This window comes from Molossus molossus, unplaced genomic scaffold (genome assembly GCF_014108415.1).
Source record: "Molossus molossus isolate mMolMol1 unplaced genomic scaffold, mMolMol1.p scaffold_m16_p_11, whole genome shotgun sequence".
NCBI classification, from domain to species: Eukaryota; Metazoa; Chordata; class Mammalia; order Chiroptera; family Molossidae; genus Molossus; species Molossus molossus.
In genome coordinates, this window is record NW_023425346.1 from 73541056 (window position 1) to 73562816 (window position 21761).

General features: G+C 36.3%; 1 protein-coding gene, 1 long non-coding RNA gene and 1 pseudogene across 4 annotated transcripts in view; 1 reads left to right on the plus strand and 2 right to left on the minus strand.

Annotated features, from left to right (window-relative positions):
- Nucleotides 1–1137: 1137 nt before the first annotated feature.
- On the minus strand, nucleotides 1138–6809 carry LOC118625822. Its single transcript, XR_004958728.1, has 3 exons — nucleotides 6736–6809; nucleotides 6532–6636; nucleotides 1138–1245 (listed from the first exon to the last, which is right to left on the minus strand). It is a non-coding gene; the product is annotated as an uncharacterized LOC118625822 (long non-coding RNA).
- A 270-nt stretch (nucleotides 6810–7079) lies between these two features.
- The window catches only part of LNPK (lunapark, ER junction formation factor), a 78340-nt gene continuing 63658 nt past the window's right edge, over nucleotides 7080–21761 (plus strand). For 2 of the 3 annotated variants that reach the window (XM_036254526.1, XM_036254525.1), the window contains exons 1-4: nucleotides 7110–7192; nucleotides 12655–12743; nucleotides 14833–14874; nucleotides 15646–15833. In XM_036254526.1, the coding sequence (XP_036110419.1) occupies nucleotides 12717–12743; nucleotides 14833–14874; nucleotides 15646–15833 (257 nt within the window). In that variant the 5' untranslated portion in view covers nucleotides 7110–7192; nucleotides 12655–12716. Of the gene's footprint in view, nucleotides 7193–12654; nucleotides 12744–14832; nucleotides 14875–15645; nucleotides 15834–21761 lie in introns of all 3 variants that reach the window. The other variant, XM_036254524.1, reaches the window with a different exon arrangement.
- Nucleotides 21401–21511, minus strand: LOC118625961 (annotated as a pseudogene).

Consider the following 21761-nt stretch of genomic DNA (forward strand, 5'->3'; position numbering starts at 1 on the left):
GAGAATCTGTTCCTAGCTTAATTTGGGCTGTTGACAGAATTCAGTTCCATACAGTTATATGACTGAGTTTTCCATTTCCTTGCTAGCTATCAGCCAGGAGGCATTCTCAGCTTCAAGAGCCTGCTTACATTCCTTGGCTTATGGTCCTTTCCTTTCATTTTCAAAGTCAGCTACAATGGGCCAAGTCTTCCTTATACTTTGAATGTCTCTGTGATCTCCTCTTCTGCTTCATTTCTCTTCAGCTTCCCTCTTCTGCCATATCTGACTCCAGCTACAGAATTTCTCTTTGCAAGGGACTCGAGTGGTTAGATTGGGCTCACCTAGATTATTTAAGATAATCTATAACTTTAATTATATCTATAACTGTCTTTCACAGTAGTACCTAGACCAGTGTTTTATTTACTAACTAGGGGATAGGAATCTTGGAGGAACATCTTTAGGATTCTGCTTACTATAAAGTATGAGACCTACATGATAAAAATAATACAATTTTTTGGCCCTGGCCGGTTTGGCTCAGTGGTTGGAGCATCAGCCTGCGGACCAGAGAGTCCTGGGTTTAGTTCCCACTGGGTCCTAGCAGCTAGGGACATGTACTTAAAAATAATAATAATAATAAAATAATAATACAATTTCTTGAAGAACATATGAGGATAAATGTAGAGGCATACCATATTACAGAAAGGGAAGGCTCATATAGAAGAATATTATTTACCCTGAAATTAATATACACAATTAAAGAAATACTAATGAAAATACAAAAATTTTTTTGGGGGGGAGAGTTCTTGACAATTTCATTTCAAAGACAAGAGGAATAAATGGGTAAAAATAATGACATTAGAGAGAAAAAAAGAAAGTATATTCTCCAACTAATTTTATGAGGCTAGCTAGTATAACTGATGCCAACCCAAAGACGGACATTACATGAAATAAAATTACAGGTCAATCTCATTCATGAGAGTTCCCCACCTTCCAGGTCTTAAAAATATCAGCATATTGAATCTAGCAACATATAAAACATAAAATAGACAAATGAAACAGCATAGCAAGATCAGAGACAAATCCACATATATACAACTACGTGATTTATTACCAAGATAGCACTGTACGGTAGAGGGGAGAGGACTACCTGTCAACAAATGGTGCTGGTTTAAATTTCCACATTGGATGGAGGTGGAGGGAGTGTGAGGACTACAGATGTCTCACTTTCTTCATACATAAAAAAGTTAATTTCAGGTCTTCTTAGAACTAAATTTGAAAAGCAAAACAACAAAATTTTAGAAGACAATATGCCCTCAGGGTAGGAAAAGATCTCTTAAATAGGATACAGACATCACTAATCATTAAAGAAAAGAGTGATAAATGTGACTCCATTAAACATTTCTTTTCATCAAAAGACACTGTTAAGAGAGTGAAAAGGCAAGCCACAGAGTGGGGAAAATATCTGTAGCACACTATATAATCAGTTACTACAAATAGATAAGAAAAAGACAAACAACTCAATATAAAAATGGCAAAACACCTGAACAATGAGTCAATGCACATATAAAAAGATTCTATTCTTCATTAATAATCAGAGAAATCCAAAATAGTTTCAGAATAAGTTGGCAGTATATATCCATTAGATAGACAAAAATTAAAATGTTGGATAATTCAAGTATTGGTGAGGATTTGGAGCAACAGGAACTTTTATATGTTAATGTTGGTTATATAAATTGGTACAATCATTCTGAATAATTCTTGCATGGTCTTGTAGAGATGAAAATAAACATGCCCTATGACCCAAGAATTTCATTCCAAGCTAAAAATTCTATAGAAATCTGTGTTTATGTGCTCCAGGACACACACACACAGACACACCAGCATTGTTTATAATAGCCCACAGCTTGATATAGTCTATTTATTTTTTTATTTTTTTATCCTCACCCGAGGACATTTTTCCATTTTTTGTTCAGATAGAGTGGGAGGGAGAGAGAGGAAGAGAGAGAGAAACATCGATGTGAAGGGACACATCGAGCGGCTGCCACCCACACAACCAACCAGGGCCGGGGACAAACTGCAACCGAGGTACGTGCCCTTAGCGGGAACCGAACCCGGGTCTCTCGGGACCGCAGGCCGACGCTCTAACCGCTGAGCCAAACCGGCCAGGGCAGCTTGATATAGTCTATATGTCCAACAGTAGTAGAGTAAATTATGGTGTATCTGTACAATATAGTAATCTAAGTAATGAAGATGAATAAACTACAGCCACATCCCATGGCTGAATCTTAAAGACATAACACTGATAAAAAAAATTTAAGGTGTAGCCCTGGCCGATTTGGCTCAGTGGTTAGAGCGTCGGCCTGCATACCAGAGACCTGGGTTCAGTTCCCGCTAAGGGCATGTACCTCGGTTGTGGTTTGTCCCCGGCCCTGGTTGGGTCGTGCGAGTGGCAACCACTCGATGTGTCCCTTTCACGTCGATGTTTTTTTCTCTCTCTCTGTCTGTCTGTCTGTCTTCCTCTCTCTCCCTCTCAATCTGAACAAAAAATAAAAAAAATGTCCTCAGGTGAGGATTAAAAAAAACAAGATGTGTAAAAAACTTACTCTATAATTCCATTTATGTAGAGTTCAAAAACAAGCATAAACCATATTGTTTAAAAATGATCAATTATGCAATAAAACTACAAAGAAAGTGAATAATTTGATAATCATGATAGTGGTTATCTCTGGGTACTTGGGGGTTATAAGGGAAGGGATACACTGGGGCCTTTTGGAGTATTGGTAATGTTCTACTTTTTGACCCAGTGGAGTTACCTGAGTGTTTAAGTTATAGTCTTTAAGTAGTACACTCCTGTTTTATGAATATTTGTGTGTTTGCTACATTTACAATCACAAAAAATAATTCTAATCTTTCCCCCCATTATTCCTGATTTGTTTTCAAATTAGAAACATCTATAGTGCCTCATAGAGACTTAGAGTTGTTATAGTAAGACACAAAGAGAACAAACAGTTCAGCCTTTAAAAACAAAAACACTCCCAAGCTAGGTTCTCAAGAATAAAAAAATTTAAAGAAAGCTTTGCTGAGAGTGAAACATAGCATCTGACATATTTCCCTCCCAGCCCAGGACAAATTAGCTAAAAAAATACTTTACTAGAAGGAGTATATATGGAGCATAACACTGAAGAAAATTGGGAGGCAAGAGAGAGAAGGATGAGGTATGATGGGAGTAGTGGAAAAACAGCATCAGAGTGGGTTGTGCGCCATTTCAGTGGACTGGAAAGGAGGCTTGGGCTAGAAACCAGGAAAGCTATTATCAGAGAAGCTTTTGAGGGCTGCATACTGCCTATATACACATTATCCAGCAAAGGACACCAGCTTTCCTCTGAACTTGCGGGTAGTGTGCCTATGACACCTCGGTCAAAGATGGAAGGTGAAGTCATGGACTGCCTGGTACTGTACAATCTTCTTCTCCCCACTCCTCCCATCCATTATACCCCTAGAAATTTTAGTCTGCAGTGCCTAAGAATCTATATTTTAGTAAGCATTATGAGTAACTCTCATGCAGGTGGTTTCTGGTACTAGAGTACCATGGCCCAGGGAAACTCCCATCAGCGGCACTTGTTAAAAGTCCGAATTTATGGGCCCCATACCAGACATGTAGAATCAGAATTTCCAAAGAAGGGGTCTGAGAACTTTTTTTAAAAACAAAGACCTCAGGTGATTCACAGGGAAGTCTGCCTCAGAGACTTCTATTTTTTATTTTCCGTTTTTCCACAATGTACTTGAAACATCTGTTTATAATTGCATTTTGAAAAAATAAGTACTGTGGAAAGGAACAAACTACAAACTGTAAAATATTTTTTTTCTCCAGTCCAGATTTCTCCTCAGTGCTGAAGATCCATAATCCGTTTACATGACATCTCTCCTTAGTCATAAAAACATCTTAAACTCAACATGTTCAAATTGAAATTACCACCTTCCCCCAAACCCAATTCTATTTTAGTGTCCCCACATCTCAGTGATAGCATTACTATCCATTCACTGTGCTTGACAGAAATCCTGTCATTTTTGACTCTTCCCTCTCCTTCAACCCCCATTCAGCCACACCAAATCTAAATCCATCACCAAGAACTAACATTTTACTTCCTAAAATGTTTAATTTTCCCCACTTGTCTTTGTCTCCTTGTTTCCACCCCAATCCACTTGAACCATTACCAACACTAATCACCACTATAAATCCTAATTGGTCCAATGCTGACCCTGTTCAGTCTCACACTGCAGCTAGAATGATCTTTTCAAAACACAGATCTGATCAGATCAAATCCCCTCCCCGCTTTGTTTTATTTAGAATTTTTTTTTATTTTAGAGAGAGAGGAAGGGAGAGGGAGAAAGATAGAAACATCAGCCATCTCTTGCATGCCCTCTACTGGGGATTGGGCCCACAACCTGGGCATGTGCCCTGACCAGGAATTAAATTGGTGACCTCTTGGTGCATGCATGGGTCAATGCTCAACCACTGAGCCACACCAGCCAGGCATGTTTTCAAGTTCTCAGTATGGCTAGTGAGGTCCTGCTTAGTCTGGTTTTGGTGCTTCACACTGTAGCACCCTCTCTCTGCAATCTATGCCCCAAACACAATGGCCTACTTTCAATTCATCAGGCTTGTAATATTCCTTCCTGACAAAACACCTTTACATAAGATGTTTTCTGTTTTCTTTTCTCTGTTCTTCAGCTTTTCATCCTTCAGATCTCCATTTCAGAGTGATTTCCTCAGAGGCCTTTCCTAAACTTTCTGACCAGATCAATGAATGACCCCACTGTAAGTCCTCATGGCACCTATCTCTTGCTACTTTCATTTATTTTTCTATGTGACTCACTTATTAGGCTTTTAGACTTCCTTTGGCTAGAGTAGTTTGTTTCCCTTATCTTTCCTGATGCTCTTATAATTTCACTTTCTGAGGATACATCCCAATTATAGGATTAGTAGGGAATAACTCTTTAATATTTGGACTCAGCAAAAGCACCAATTTCACTGGCTGTCTCACATTACTTCTGTCTTATCATTTTCCAATCTCTTGAACATTTGTCTCTATCACAGTACTCATCCACTCTATATTGTATTTTTTATTTTCTTAAAGTTTTCTCTTATTAGTGTCAGTTGCTTTAGGGCAGCTGTTTTATTTATCTCTGCATCCTCAGCACTTAACACGAGTTCTTATCCTCAATAAACACAGGGTAGCATCAACAATGTATACAAGGTGTCTAGATTCTATTACATTTTGAAAATGAAATATATTTTAATAAATACTGGCTTTATAATTACACTTTTTTGTACACATTTTTTTTTGGGTGACAACCTATATTTAGAAGGACCCCTGTGGCTTGCAGTCCAGCCATGTAGTGCATATGTTGATTTCTCAGCTTGTAATATCTTCCCTCACTATGCCTAACAAACTCTTACCACTTGATATAAAGGAGGCAGTGGGTACAGTGTTACCTTCAACAATATACATTATCCTTCTACTTTTCAGTTTCCTCATTTGAAAAATGATACTTAAAAGTTTGTTGGCAGGATTAAAAGAATTAATGATTCAGTACTTTTCTCCCTCCCCTTGCCAGGCCAAATCTCTGCTCTTCTAGAGCAATTATCTAGAGAATTTTGTTGCTGGATTTGGTTTTTGGAATCTCTCACATCCAGCTAGCTCTTCTGCCTCCCATTTCCTGTTTTGTTTCCCTTTTAAACAGACCTTGATGGCTCAATTAAAACTAAAGAACAAATCTTTAGCAAGTGGAAAACATTTCTTTCCTAGTCTTATAGGAAAAGAGATCTTCTGAAGGTGAGATGTAGTATTTGCATGACTGCACAGGCCTTAAAAAAAAAAAAAAGTTGAAATAGCAAAGGTTGAAAAAGAAAATGCTTAAATTCCTGTATCAAAATAGGTGAAATGTTTTCTTCTAGATTTGTAAAGTGCCTGACCCAGGGTACACAACAAGTAAACTTTAGTTCCCTTTCTTTCATTTTGTAACTAAAGACTCTAGCTGCTAGGACAAGCGACTTCACGGTGAATTATCTGGTAGCTTCCCGGATAAATTATTCTTACCATGTAGATACCACGTTCCGTTTCTTTTCTTACTTCGTTTGCATATTAAAACAATTACACTCTTTAAAAATCATAGAAACTTTTTTATTTTAGAATGTGTATGTAACAAATGGAAAAATCCCATGAAACTGCACACAGGGTTAAAAACATGTCACAGGGGTAACACTGGACAAAAGCTTTTGCTGACGTTTCTCGACCCTTCTCCACATTACCTTTGTGGTTCAAGTATCTTGTTATTCAGGATTGTCATTCCCAGTGGACCAGGGAATTTAATACTCTTTGGGCAATGTTTTAAATCGGAGGCAAATGCAGGGTAGGTGGTTTATTTGTGGGCCCACGTATCAGGACGTTGGAAGTGAGTGTTTCTGAGGTAGGGGCTTTAGGAAAGAAAACTCGGCTGATGTTGCTATGCACAGTTTGAAATCAACCTCCTTTGGCATTTGAAGCTTACCACACACAGGTGATCAAATGACTCTCTTTGAGTGTTGAGGGCCTCAAGCACTCCTGGAGGCTAGGCTGAATTTTCTCCGCTGGCTTCTTTGGGAACCGGTCTCTTCTGTGAGCGCAGAAATAACGTGCTCTGCTGCCCGCTGGTGACAGCCGATGGGGGGGGGGGGGGGCTCCCCAGGGAGGATTACCTTGCATACGCACCCACCTCCACCTTCAACTCCACTTCTCTCGAGGTGGTCTAGGGCCAATTTCGGGAATTTTCTTTCTCCCATGAGATCTGCGGAACAGGTTTTAAAAGAAAAGGAGGAGGCAGAGGAAGAATGAACTATTAATAAGAGTCAAAATAAATAGCATCACACCTCCAAGAAGCGACGATGAGCCCCGGGTCTGGCCGTGAAGTCACAGGGGCAAGCGTCCTCGGGCCAACCGCTCGGCTCGCCCACCCCAACTGCCCGCTCGGTCACAGTCACGTGACGGAGCGGCGCGCGCGGGCCGCGGCGTCGATTGGCCGGCGGCGGGAGCGCGGGGTTTGATGGGAAGGAGCTGGCAGGCCGGTCTCTCTGTCAGTGGCGGCTGCTGCTTGCTCCGGAGGGAGGCTGCGCGGTGGCTCCCGAAGCTGGCAGAGGTGGACGTCGGCACCGGGCTTTGCCCGCTTCTTGAAGGTAGAGCGTTTAAAATGAGGGCAGTTGGAAGGGGTCTGCTGGGGGAAGGCGCGCTGAGCTTTTTCCTGGGAAATACGCTCCCGGTTCTCCCGCTCGCCTCTCCCAGCAGCCCCCGCCCCTTGCCGGGTGGCCTAAGAGATCTGCGGTGGCGCCTGGTCAGACTCACTGCCTGCTGCGCGCTGACCGGGTCTCGCCGCCCGGTCCCTTTGATTTCCCTGTACAATGGGAAGGAAGGCTCTGGAGCGCGGGGGACCCCTGGCTTCCCCCCAAGGGGAGGTGGTTCCCAGCCCTGTCCCCGGCGGGGTGGTGTGGTGTGGTGGTGGTGGTGGTGGTGACTGGGGTGAGCTGAGCATCGGCTCTTTGGCCCACCTACGTGGAGGCGAAGGGTCAGAAGATCCTACGCCACGCCACGGTTTTCATGTTCTGCCCAGGGTTTTCTGAGTTGTGCGGAGGCGCCGCGAGTTGGAAAGATCGGGAGGGACCGAAAACTGTCAGTGTCATGCGGCTCGGCCCAGGCGTGTGGGCGTGGATTGTGTACAATTTAGAGAAGCCCGTGTACGATTATTGTCCTTCTGTGAAGGATGGTGGGCGGTGGAGGGGAGGGCAGGGTTGCCTAGATGTCGTCATAAGCATGGCAGGAGAAGAGCAAATCTAAACCGTATCAATAGTTTTAATTCTTTAATATTGTGTATAGGGATGGAGAGAGAATTGGGATTAGGGAACTCCATTTTGCTGATAGTTTCCTCACAATACCAAGTAAAACCTGTGACTCACTGAGTTTTCCATGTTCAGCTTTTCCTAGTTGGCTTCTGGTTTGTGGAGCCTGGTACAACTGTTTTCTCCTTTCTCTGTGACCTGGGTGTCACCATTGACAAAACTGATCCTCTTCTACAGAGGTTTGTGTGGATGTGAGTAGGCTTGGTTTCAGGCATATGTTCATACTGGCAGGGAATGCTAATCTGTTGTCCTCAGCTGTCCCCATAGTTCCATTTTAGGAGGACCAAGTGATTTTGAATACATTTTAAAAAACATGAGTAATGCATTTAAAATTAGAATGTTAAGTTTCTCTGTCATCTACTGAGATCAGCCCAGTGCTGTTAATAAACTTATATAGTGTTTATATATTGTTATATGAAAAACAATATAAGAAAAAGAAGTTATTGCCTATCATAACTTCATACAGAAATTTTTCTATCAAATAATCATTTTTGGTAGAATTTAGTTCAGCATGAACTTTGACTTACCATGAAGACCAGAACTTAATCATCATATAGTAAAAGTGCTTTTGGAGGTGTACTTCATTTCATTAATTTTATTTTTTAAGCAATAAATGTGGCAGTTTGGGATATTTCAGAAGTACCTTTTCAATTATGATACTTGAAAGTTAGAGTTTTATAACAAGTCACTTTTAATTTTAAATTGAATAGTACAATGTGTTGCAGAGGTACTGCTGATGGTGATCGAACACTTTCTAGTTAAGTTTTAAACTTAATAAACATAAAACTAAACTTCCTTTGCTGTTAAAGGCCTACATGTTATTTTAATGAAAGAGTCTGCAGAGTATTTTGCTTTATTTTTTATATTAGAGAGAATGAGAGCAATACAATTTCAGTTAAAATACAAACTGCAATTTTATTTTTCAATTTTAAAATTATGAAACAGGTTATTTCTTTATAGGAAGTTAGAAAGAAATGTGTTCCATATTAGAAGTATTGTCTGTACTACATATGTTTTCTGGTAATAGTAATAACAATGGCTACAATTTATTATGCACTTAAAATTTGTTGGACACTGTGCCAAATGGTATATAATTTCATTTAATTCATACAATAATTCTGTGAAGTACAGATATTTTGAGGTTTTACAAATGCAGAAACTGAGGCTTAGAGAGTTTAATTTATCCAAGATCACATAGCTAGTATGTGGTTGAGTTATATTTTGAACCTAGTCCTTTCCTTTTCTACTCCATTATTTTAATATGACTTGAAATGAGCTGAAAATCTAAAAATAACATGTTCTAAGATTTTAAATTCTGACATCCAAACCTGAGTGTGAGTTGCAGTTAATAGAAAAATCATCCAAATAAAATTGGGGCATTATTACTCATTGAAAATATGTTAGATACACCTAGCTGTTAAGGTCATGTCAGGTCCCATTATGATATCAGAGTGGAAAGAGACTGTCTGTACATGTTCATGAAAGAGTTCTTGGGGATAAGCCACTTGAGATTGAGCCATCTGTCCACTCAAGGGCAAGCACATTGATTTATGCTTCAGAAAGAAATGCTAGTTATTGGGTTCCAATGTAATTTCCATGTGTTGCAAAGAAGAAGAGGTGGGCTAGAACACATCAGTGATCACAGCAGTTAAAACAACAATTTGTATTGAGAAATTAATTCAGGCCAGGCACTGTTGTAAATAGTTTAGGATACATTATGTCATTTAAACCTTTCAACATTCAAGAGGGTACTTAACTATCCCTCCTTTAAGTAACTGAGAGGGTAAATAACTTATTTGCCCAAGGTTTCATGTAAGTAGTGGGCCACAGGAATTGGAGTTAAGATGTTTGAGTGTCAAAGAGGGAAAAAGTGTTTGAAAATAGAAGAGGTATGAAATTAAAGTTATAGAAAAATAGTTGATTTAATTTTGTTATACTTTTATATCTTTTGAAAGGAACTAAAATTACATGTGCATTATAGTAAATCAGCTTCTTCAACAGATACCAGAATCTGATAGGAAAATTGCTGGAACAATGAGGGTTGATGGGTTCTTTGATAATGCCTTAAAGCATGTATATGGCATTTAATGACTGTTACCCTAATGTTGTTTTAGAGGACAAATTGAAAAGCACTATCCTCTGCTTCAGCGATCTTGAAGGCTAAGTCGTTTGTTTCATTAACACCAAAACAATTCTCCAAGCAAATAATTGATGTAAAAGTCATTATTAATTGCAATTTTATGCATATACTTCATATTACACTTATTTTAAAGTGATATACAATAAACAAGTAAAGGAAGTGCTTATAGAATTCTAGTGTCAGTTCTGCCCCTAGTTGGAGTTGCATGATTTTGGCAAATCATTTAGCTTCTCTTCCATGCAGATTTATGCATTCAAATTTAATCAAATGAAAGAATTGGGCTACATGATATACTGTACCAGCACTGTCTCTTGTGTTTATAACTCACTTTCCACTTCAGTATCTCTATTTACCAGCTATTTGAGAATGTCAGAGGTGCTTTCATATATTTTATATATAAGCATTTCAATCTAATATATAAAACAGACTTTATTTCTGATTTTGTGTTATTGGGAATAACTGGTTGCTTTTAAAAATCAAAATTAAAATGCTTTGTCTGGCTCTACTACTTAATATCTTTGCAGTCTTAACAAATTACTTCACTTCCTTAGCCTCAGGTTCCTCATTTATAAAATAGAGCAATAGTAGTATCTAAATGATAAAATTCATGTAGTAAAGCATTTGTTTTAGGGCCTGCTAGAGGGTAAGTTCTTACCAAGTGTTTAACTGATAATTATCATTGTTGTTATTACTTTCAAATATTAAAAATCCTAATTTGTGATTACAAATTTAACTTGGAGGCAGTGTAAGTCTATTATAATCCAAAATATGTAGGTCAGTTGTGTACAAACCTAGACACCATACATTCGTTTCAAAATAGTGAGATGATGTATACTTTGAAAATACCAAGTTAAAGTGGTTCATCTGAATCTCCCCTCCCCAGTTACCTTTCTTGGTTCTTATTTTGAGCATCTTAAAAAGGTTTTAAGATCTATTTAATGTCTTAACTTAGAAATTTATACTTTCATTCATTGAAGTTCCTGGATTTCCTATAACTGCATTTTAGAAATTTGAATACAAGTATTGAAAGATTAATAATATTTAGACTGCAATTTAAATATGGCTTATAACATTCATTATATCTATAAACGTCAAAATATTTTGGGACAGATTATAATTATTTCTGTTGGTAAAACTTACTTTGTAAGTGAAAGTATTTTATAATTAGGCTCTTTGGTACTTCTCTAACCAAAAAAAGTCCAAGACAGGTATGGCTTAATGCTAATGCTAACCTATATAGTGTTGCAGAGAGTACTTACTTGGTACAGGCATTATTATTATTATTATTATTATTATTTTTATCCTCACCCGAGGACATTTTTCCATTTTTTGTTCAGGTAGAGTGGGAGGGAGAGAGAGGGAGAGTGAGAGAGAGAGAAACATCTACGTGAAAGGGACACATTGAGTGGCTGCCACCCGCACGACCCAACCAGGGCCGGGGACAAACTGCAACCGAGGTATGTGCCCTTAGCGGGAACCGAACCCAGATCTCTCTGGACTGCAGGCTGATGCTCTAACCACTGAGCAAAACTGGTCAGGCATTATTTTTTAAAATTACATTTATGGTTTTAAAAAATGTAAGAATCATGGCCTAATTTTTTTTTTATGGAAATGAAGTAGTTTTATATATTGGCAGTATGTAACTATAACCTGGTAAAAAGATATAAGTTTGAAAGTATACTTTCATTTGTTCAGCTTGAAAGAATAAAAATTTATATAATTATTGACTGGTAAGTTGATTTAAGATATAATATTGTTGATACATTTTAAAACATATGGTCATATTATAACACATTTCAGAGTCATAGAAAATCAACTAAACGAAGGGGATGTACAGAAAGCTGATATGAAGGTCAACTAACTTGAGGGGGACTTAGACATAGTTTCAGAAAGATATGTTTATTTGGATGTTGAACAGCAGTGAACAGACCAGAAGTCTGAAGATAGAGTGACTTTTGGCCATGTTTCTTCTGAGCTATTGGACAAATCACTAAACTTTTTCTACTTAATTTTCTTATCTGTAAAATGGTAATAATGAAGGCTATCTTGGAAAAGTGGTAGTATTAACTGTAATTTACAGTGAAGAAAATTAAGGCTCAGAAACATTAAGTGATTTGCTCAAGAACAGGTAGCCTTGAAACCCTTATTTCTTATTCAAAATCCATTTGGTTTTTAAAAAATTTTTATTTGTAAGGTGATATTATTCTAAACATTGTAAAATAAGAGACAGCTGAATGATAGAAAAACTGTGTTTAATCATACAGAATGAAAATAATATAGTGAAATTTTTCTTACAACAACACAGGGGACCTACTTTTAAGAACAGAAAATTGCAAAGTGGTATGAATATATACTTCTAAAATGCTTTGCCATTAAAAAGCCTTTCCAGCTTTATCTTCACTTTTAAATATGTCTTGGCTTGGAAGAAAGGATTTTTTGAAAGACGGACTCTATCCCAAGACTGTTTAAATTAAAATTTCACATAAGTGGAGTCCAAAAATTAATCTTCTATAGTATTGTTAAGCAGTATTACAACATCTAAATTTTATAGTGGGTAGGCTGTGTATTGTAACTTAAATTTTTAAAATACTTGCTTTATTTCTAGCTGTGAATTTCTTTGGACAATTGATGATATTTATCGTTGTGCCCAGTTTCTACAAATAAAAGATGGGTGGATTACTTGCTCGATGGAGGGTAAGTTACTTTTCTTTACAGCCAGTTTTTATCTAATATGAAAGTATCACATAAAGCTATTTGTGAAAATCTCCTTTGTGATGTAGACTTGAGTAGTAGTTTGATATTATTCCAGTCTCAAATTTGTTTTCTTCTCTTATAAATTAGTTTTCTATTTGGACTTTAATGGTTCTACTTGCTATGTAGGTGTCTAATGTCTCTGTTTAACAGAATTATTTCACTCTGACTTATGAATTGTTGTTTATATCTCTATGTATTCATGTACAGTTATCTTTTCTTGTTTTCCTCTCATAGTACCTAAGTTTCAATCTTATTTGAAAGATAGTTGAAATGACTATTTTATATTTATTTTTGTTGAAAGTAATGGTTAGCACTCTGGACTCTGAAATTACTATTTTATACAATATTTATTTTTTTAAATGTGTTTTTACTGATTTTTTGACAGAGAGGAAGGGAGAAGGAGAGAGAGATAGAAACATTCATTGGCTGCCTTTTGCATGCCCCGTACTGGGGATCAAGCCCAAAACCTGGGTATGTGCCCTGACTACAAATTGAACCTGCGAACTCTTACTGCATGGGACTTCGATCAACCAACTGAGCCACACTGGCTGGGCAATACTTACGTTTTTACATACTATATCTTTTTGCTTAAAACTTGTCACAAATACTTATTTAAGTCACACTAAATAAACTTTTAGGAAATGTAGGTTAAACAGAATTAAGAATTCTGTCTGATTTTATCAGTTAAGCCTTCAGAGGAAGTAGTTCAACTTAAGGCTAGAAAATATAGAATACATTGATAAATGCTTTTCTCTAATGTAAGAGGAGATAATGTAGATTAGGACAAATTGTTGGCTTATTTTTGGACTCCTTTTAACCGTAATAGTGGAGTCTAGCAATACTTGGTACACAATTTAGTTTTGAACTATTGCTGCAACTGCTCTGTTTTGGATTGGCATTATATTGACCCTTGCCCCCCCTTTAAAAACCTTTTTACAGTTCTGCCTGAAGATCAAATCTATCTGTTCTTCCTTTGTCTTTCTTGTTAGGTTAGAACATATGAAATTGCCAATTTTCAACAGCTTTGACTTACATAAATAGCAATTTCATATGGTTCAACCTAATGTTAACAACTCTTGTGGGAACTACAATGGGTTGATATTCATTACCCACTTAGATTATTGAGTATATAATTGGTAAACACTTTCTCAAGTGGTGTGTGAGTCATTTTGGCTGGTTTTTATTCTAGGTGGTATTAAAAACACCTTTAACAAATAAGCTCTGCTATAATGAAGTATTCTTAGATGCCCTTTTAAAATCTGATCTTCAGAAAAGTACGTTAGGAATTCAGAATGAAGGTAGACTATTGATTTTTATTTGTTTGTTTTTGTTTTTTAATCCTCACCCAAACACTTTTCCATTGATTTTCAGATAGAGTGGGAAGGAGGGAGACAGAGAAGAGGAGGAGAGTGAGAGAAACATTGGTGTGAGAGAGACACTGATGGGTTGCCTCCCACACGACCCCAATCAGGGCTGGGGATCAAACTGCAACCAAGGTACATCCCCTTGACCAGAATCAAACCTGTGACCCTTTGGTCCTTGGGCTGATGCTCTAACCGCTGAGCCAAACCGACCAGGGCTAGACTGTTGATTTTGACCTCCAGAGTCCTAACTGAACTTTTAGTAATAGCAAATCAGACCAATTTTAGTCTTGAATTTTTAATATATGAGGTTTTTGGAATAATAATACCTTAGAAAACTTTTCTTGGAGGAAAATTTGTTTCTCTTGATAAAAGTATGTTCTGTTGGGATTAAGAATGGTAAAAAGTGAGGTATCAGTTAAAGTACTTCTAAGACTAGAAAGAAGTTAAATAGGAAAATGCTTACTTAGTCTTATATAGTCCTGTTTATAATTATAATTTTTATTTAAATCTAAATCTTATTTATAAATAAACAGGAATGCATATTGATTGACAGCATTTGAAAAATTTTGGATTAAAGTGTTCTTTTATGGATATATAAAATGAGGCATTTATAAATTTGCAGTAACAAGTTTTAATGCTGTCTCTTATTTCTACTTCTATAACAGACAAAACCTTCAACTGTAGAAGTTCTGGAAAATATAGATAAAGTAAGTTCTTTGCCTCTGGGGTGTTTTAATCCATTTTAGGTGTTACATAAATATTATTTTAGTATATATTATTGTGGAGACTAGATCTGGTATGGGAATTTAGAGATGATAGAGAGTAAGCATGAGAACTTTAATGTTATATGATCTTTAAAAAACTCCAAAGTCTCTCACTGACTTAAGACTGTGTCAAGTAATAGAGCCTATTCTAATGAAATTAGATGTACAGCATTATGTAAATAGATGTTATAGATAGGATAAAGTAGATTATAAGAGTCTGTAACAATTTTTATTAGTCTGCAAATTTCACAGCTTTTTATGCTTTCTATGATTATTAAAAATGGCTATTCCTTGGGAATACTGAGAGTGATGAATAGATCGAAAGAATATAGTATAGATCACTGTTTCAATATTTATTAGTTCTTTTTATAGCTAGATATTTTATAGCTCTTATACAGGAGAATTATTACTTGTTTGATTTAACAGATACCATTTATTGATGTTAATTTCATACTTATGATCTTTGCTGCTTTAATAGGTTAAAAATAGTATTTTAACATTGCATTTAGAAAAGTGATTTGTCAGAATAGGCATTTAAAATTTTTTTTCTTTAATTTTAGTTTTTCATATTATGTTCTGTTTTAAAATATTAAAAAGTATTTCATTGAAATTTGAGTTCTTTCTATATACTCTATCATGTGAAAAATGTTTGTTAACATTTATGTCTTTATCAAATTTGAGATTTAATAATATAACATAATTTTCTCCTAACAGGAAATTCAAGCATTGGAAGAATTTAGGGAAAAAAATCAGAGACTACAAAAATTATGGGTTGGAAGATTAATTCTTTACTCCTCAATTCTTTATCTATTTACATGTTTAATTGTATATTTGTGGTATCTTCCCGATGAATTTACAGCAAGACTTACTATGACACTCCCATTTTTTACTTTTCCATTGATGTAAGTAAAATGTTCTTTTTGTTGACCTTTTCTGTTTTTGACCAGATAGTTTTAATATATTTAGTTTTCTTCTATTAGAAAAAAACAATGTCTGATTGGATAGATTTGCTTTTGTTTTTACAGTTTGAAAAATATTTCTTTAAAAAGTAGAATGATATTTTAGGTCTTTATTTTATTTTTAATTAATTAATTAATTAATTTACAGATGTTTCTCCTTTTTCCCCCATTGACACCCTCTTCTCCCTCCCTCTCCGCCCTGTCCCCAGCTTTGTTGTCCATGTCCATTGGTTATGCATACATGCATATAAGTTTTGTAGGTCTTTATTTATAATCCAGTATACCTGAGGAATATGACCCAGTAACATTAGTAATAATGGCTCTATATTGCAATCTTTTGTGATTCTCTAGTGCAGGTCAAGTTCCCCAGGTGTATTAGGCATGGAGAAGCCACTTCAGACTGTGGGTAGTGGCAAGTGAAGGAGGGTTTGTAAAACAAAGACAACTGCCCCAGTGATTCTGAGTATAATCAACTCATCCTACCTGTTTTCCTCTTTTTAGTCACTGCTATAAAGCAATTGGTCCTTATGACAGAAATATTTTATAATATAGTACATTACAGAGGTGTGTTGTGATTGAGAATTTTGAGAGACAATTGAATAAAAAATTTGTCCATTCAATCAAACCTTTGGGTACCAGTTGCATAGACATTGGATTATAATGGTGTATGATACACAAAAATACAAAATTTCTGAGTGTAGATCTTAGACAGCATACATTAAAGTAAGTATTAAGTATGATGACTATTATGCAAGAGAAGTACCAAATGCTACGGGAACATTTAGCAGGGAACCTCACACAATCTGGGGTGGAGCTGGGGGTCAGGGAAGGGTCTTTGTATTCATTTTCTATTGCTGCCACAAATTTAGTGGCTTAAAGCAACACCCATTTATTGTATTAACAGTTGTGAAGGTCAGAACAGGTGGCTTGACTGATTACCTGTGTAGGGTTTTACAGGTCCAAATCAAGGTTATCAGTTGATCTGGAATCTTATCTGGCATCTCTGGGGGGGAGAATCTTTTTACAGATTCATCAGGTTATCGGTCAACTTCTGCTGCATCTCTCTGACTCCCTATTCTGCCCTGGGGCCTAGAAAGCTCAGCTTTTAAGAGTTTAACAGATTATATTAGATGTACCAGGATAATCTCTCTATTTTAAAATCAACTGAGTAATACTTAATTATATCTGCAAAATTTCTTCACAGCAGTACCTAGACTACTATTTGATTGTATAACCAGAGGATGAAAATCGTGGGGAAGGAGAGGAATCTCTTTGTTATTCTGCCTACTATAGGCTCCCTGAGGAAGTGAGGCTTGCATTTGAGACCCAAAGGATGAGTACAGTAAACCCTTGATTTTGAGGATCTTGATTTAATGGACTTCGGATTTAATGGACAAAATTTCCAGTCCGTATGTCATATGTAAAAATAAACATCCTGTTAATTTTAAAATGCTTTTAACCAAGATTTTCTTACAATTAAATTAACAGGTTATTTTTTGTTATTTATTCACTATTATTTTTAACAAATTTTAGCGAATGGGCCATATGTTGGAAAAAACACTGTTGTCATTACACATTCAGAAAACCTATTTTATTATACAATAGACTTTTGACAGACACCCCCCATACCCCGAATTAGTTTGTTATATCAACGTTTTACTGTATATGTATCAAGGGTGGTGTGACGTGGTGGATAGTGTTTCAGGCAGAAGGAACAACATATTTGAAAGCCCAGAGGGAGGATAGAGCATGGCAGGTTTATAGAAATGAAAGAAGGCCAAAGACTGGATTATAGAGAAAAGTCTAGATAGTTAGGCAAGGGGTATTTCTGGGCCTTTTAATTCATGATAAGGATTTTAGGCTTTAAGAGTAGTGGAAAGCCATTGCAGATTTTAAAAGACGACTATGACATGGTCATATTGTTATTGTAAAAATACCACTGAGGCTGTGGTATGGAAAATAAATTAGAGGGGAATAAGAATGGATCTAGAGCAACAAGTTAGAAAGTTACTATAGTTGTGTGGGGAAGAAATGATTGAAGGTGATTTGCACTTGAGTGCTGGTAGCAGGAAAGAGAAACACAATGGGTAGATTGAAAAGATTTAAGAGGTAGAATTGAGGTAATATGGAGAGGCTTAGTTGGATGTGGGGTGAAGGGGAAGAATTGCATCAAGGATAAACTTCAAATTAATGGCTTGGGAAATTTGGTTGATAGTAGTGCCATCTAAATAGGGAACAACCTCAAGAGGAACAGGTTCGGTGACCCACTGAGACTAAAATATCTGTGTTCTATTCAGATAGAGCTGCCAAGTGGGATGGTTAAGTATGAGTATGAAGATAAGGTGAAAATTTAAAAAGGAGATATAAATTTAGGATTTGGCAGACTATAAAGGTTAAAGGCATCAACTATTCATTCAGTAAATATTGGGCACTTGCAATATGTTAGATACTGGGCTAGACCTTGGTGATTGAGAAAGTAGTGACAAGATTTGTGTGCTCATGGAGCTTACATTCTATTGTAGTTGGACAGACAAAAAAAATGAAGAGAAACAAACATGGGTAATTTAGAAAGAGATAAGTGCAGTGAAGAAAATAAACAGGGTGACATGAGAAAGAGGAATAAGCTACTTTTGGTTGATCTTGGAAGGTCTCTTTTGAGGAGGTGGTGTTTGAGTTGAGAACTAAAGTATGAGAAAGAACCAGCATGGAATGAGTTGGAATTTATGGAATATTATTTACAGACACAGTATATAATAGCTCATATATCCATAGAGAGATGTAGGAAAGGATTATCCTCTAATTATTAGTGGTAATTCTCTCTAGGTGGTGGAAAGTCGCATTTTTCCATATGCTTTTGGTATTGTTTGAACTTTCGACATCAGAGTGTTCTTTAAGTTCTAAACACAAAGCCAAAATTCAAGAGTTGAGAGATCTTCTCAAGAAGAGGAAACAAAAAATGCAAAGTCTGTAAAGTAGGAGAGAGCATGACTTATTTGAGGGTCAAAAAGTTAGGTGTATCTGGAATTTGTAATGTAGAGGAAGAGTGATATGAAGCAAGCAAGTTTGTGGAATCAGATAGGATCTAGATCATGGGGAATCATGGAGAGAAGTTTGAATTTTATTTTCAGTGAAATGGGAAGCTTATACAGGTTTTAGTGGAAGAACAGCATGAGATTTAAGTTGAGGATCATATGTGCTGCCTTGTAGAGATTGAAAGGAAGGCAATAGTAGAAATTGGGAGGAGGCTGTTATAGAAGTAATCTAAAGGTGGACAATGGATTGGATTGCCCAGTGAGAGTGAAGATGAGTAGATGAGTTGTAAATGTTTTGGAAGTAAAACTGAGACAATTTGTTGGGAGAAAATAAGAGGTAAGGGAAAAGGAGGAGTCAAGGTGATACGTTTTTTGGTTTGACATGGGGTGGGATAGGACCCTTTTTTTCGGGACTACTATAATAAAATTTTTTGTTTCTCTATTTCTTTAGTCTTTAATGCAGAGCATATTTTCAAATTTGAACTCCTGGAACTCATAAAATTTTAAATTTGTATGTAGATAAAAGAGCCAGAAATTGAGTGCATACATATTACAAAATAAATGTCTCTTCCCATTTTATTTTCCTTTTCTTTTGAAATCTTTTGGAATGCATATTTTAGGTATAGTAGCAGATTTTATAATGCTGAGCTTCTTACTCTTGTTTCCCTTGTATTTTTCATAAAAAGAGGGGAGAAAAGAAATTTAGAAAGGGAATTAGCATTACTACGCTAATTTTAATGGCAACCCACAAATTGTGATCTACTGGATCAGCTATTATGATTCAGAGACTTTTTTTTTTTTTGCAAATAGATCATATACTAATTGTTTTTAAAAGTAGAGAAACTTCAATTCTTTAAAAATGTTTGTTTTTCTTCAGTTTGATCTTTCTACTATTTTGAGTATTTTTATGCTTATGGTTGTCCTCTGATTGTTCTGCATCACCTGCATTTAGCATTTCTTGGCTGGTTAAGCTTCAGAGCCATTTCTCACTTTGTCTGATTCACACCTGTGACCTGGTTTTCAACTGCTGCAGCTTCTGTTTCATTGAGCTTTTCACTCTTGGAAACATAGACCAGTTACCCAACAAAGAATAGAATTGTCCTTCTGATTGATGACAAGCAAGAAAGCATGAAATAAAATACAACGTGAAAGTAGATGTTGTGGTCAATAGAAGGAAGACTTACCAAGGGACAGTTTTCTTTTGTGTGTAATGTGAATATTGCCCAAGCTTATCCCTGGACTTTTTTCCTTTGGAAATAAAAGTTTTGAGGTCTGGACCAGGGTTTACTTAAAGAAATGGAGGCAGAAGGAGCAATAAAATATATTGCTTTACTCATCACTGTCCACATTGATTACAAAGCTTAAAAATCTACCCAATAACTGCAAAATGTGACTGCTGTTTCTACAGTGAAAGTTTTCCAAATGCTTACTGGACAGAGGTCATGGATTCAGGGCTAAGCATATGTTGCATAATCGTAACTAAGTTATCTTTCATGGTAGATTATCAACACATTACATAAGATGCTTTGCAATTTTATTATACCTTATGTTCAGGATGTAATATGGAGGAACTTGTGATTTCAACCTATTGTTTTTCTGCCTTTCATATTAATAATATATATGTCTCTGATCTTTTCAACTCTTATTGAAATTGAAATTATATAAATGCTGAACTCATTTCATAGGGGTCATTAAGGCTATGCTTAGTGAGGGAAGATATGGGTTACAGTTAAATTTTTGTATTTCTGCATTATACTGGCAGATATGCATTATCTTGAGAGTTGGTTCATTTTCTAAGAGGGAACAGGCATTGAGCTTTGTCTCTACCTTAACTGACTCTATTAAGTAATCTTACAGACTTTTACTCCTGGATATTGTATTCTTACAGATTATAACTTTCTAGAAGTTTCATTCATTGTAAGATACTTTCAGAGATCAATTAGCATAAAGTGTTGACCTTACTAGAGGATTGTTTTTCCTTTGTGTATGTGTGTGTGTGTTTTCACCTTTTTGCCTCTTAAATGGTGTTATAGGGAGACATTTTAAGCAAAAGAACTGAGGAAGGTAGTCCTGTCCCTGTTTCTTATGTTTTCTTGTTTTTCTACTACAGCAATTTTCAACCTTTTTCATCTCATGGCACACATAAACTAAGTACTAAAATTCTGTGGCACACAAAGAAATAAATCTTTTGCTGATTTGACAAAAAAGAAAAAAAGCTTTAATTTTGATTCATTCACACCTGATAGCTATTGTTTTGTTGGCTGTTGTGATTTTTTATTTGATAATCTAAGGGAAGAGAGGTCAGTGGCCCTGACTCAATAGGTATTGCATATTTTAAAAACTCTTACACCATTCTAGTGTGTAGTGGCACACTCATTGAAAATCACTGTTCTACTAAATTGAAAGCCATTTGAGGATAGGGCTTGATCCTGTATAATTTTTATGACTCCTTCACACTCCTCCTCCCAAGTAGCTGATAACGGATATTTTCTCAGTCCAGCCAGAAGATTGACAAACATAATTTGTAGCCTTTTATGATGATAAGAACAGATACTTTGCTTGATCTTAGCCAAAAGGCTGAGAAGTGATAATTTGTAGCCTTTTGAAGAAAGTTAAACATTTGTTTCATGGCACTCTAATAAGAATACAAAGTATCTTTGACCAACTATAGTTGACTCTTAAAGAGAAGGTATCTGTGAACATTTCCTGAAATTTACTCAAGGAGAATACAGTTGACCCTTGAATCACATGGGGGTTAGGGGAAAAAACCTCCCATCCCTCTTGCACAGTCATAATTCCATATATGGCTTTTGACCCTCCAAAGTCTTTACTACTAATA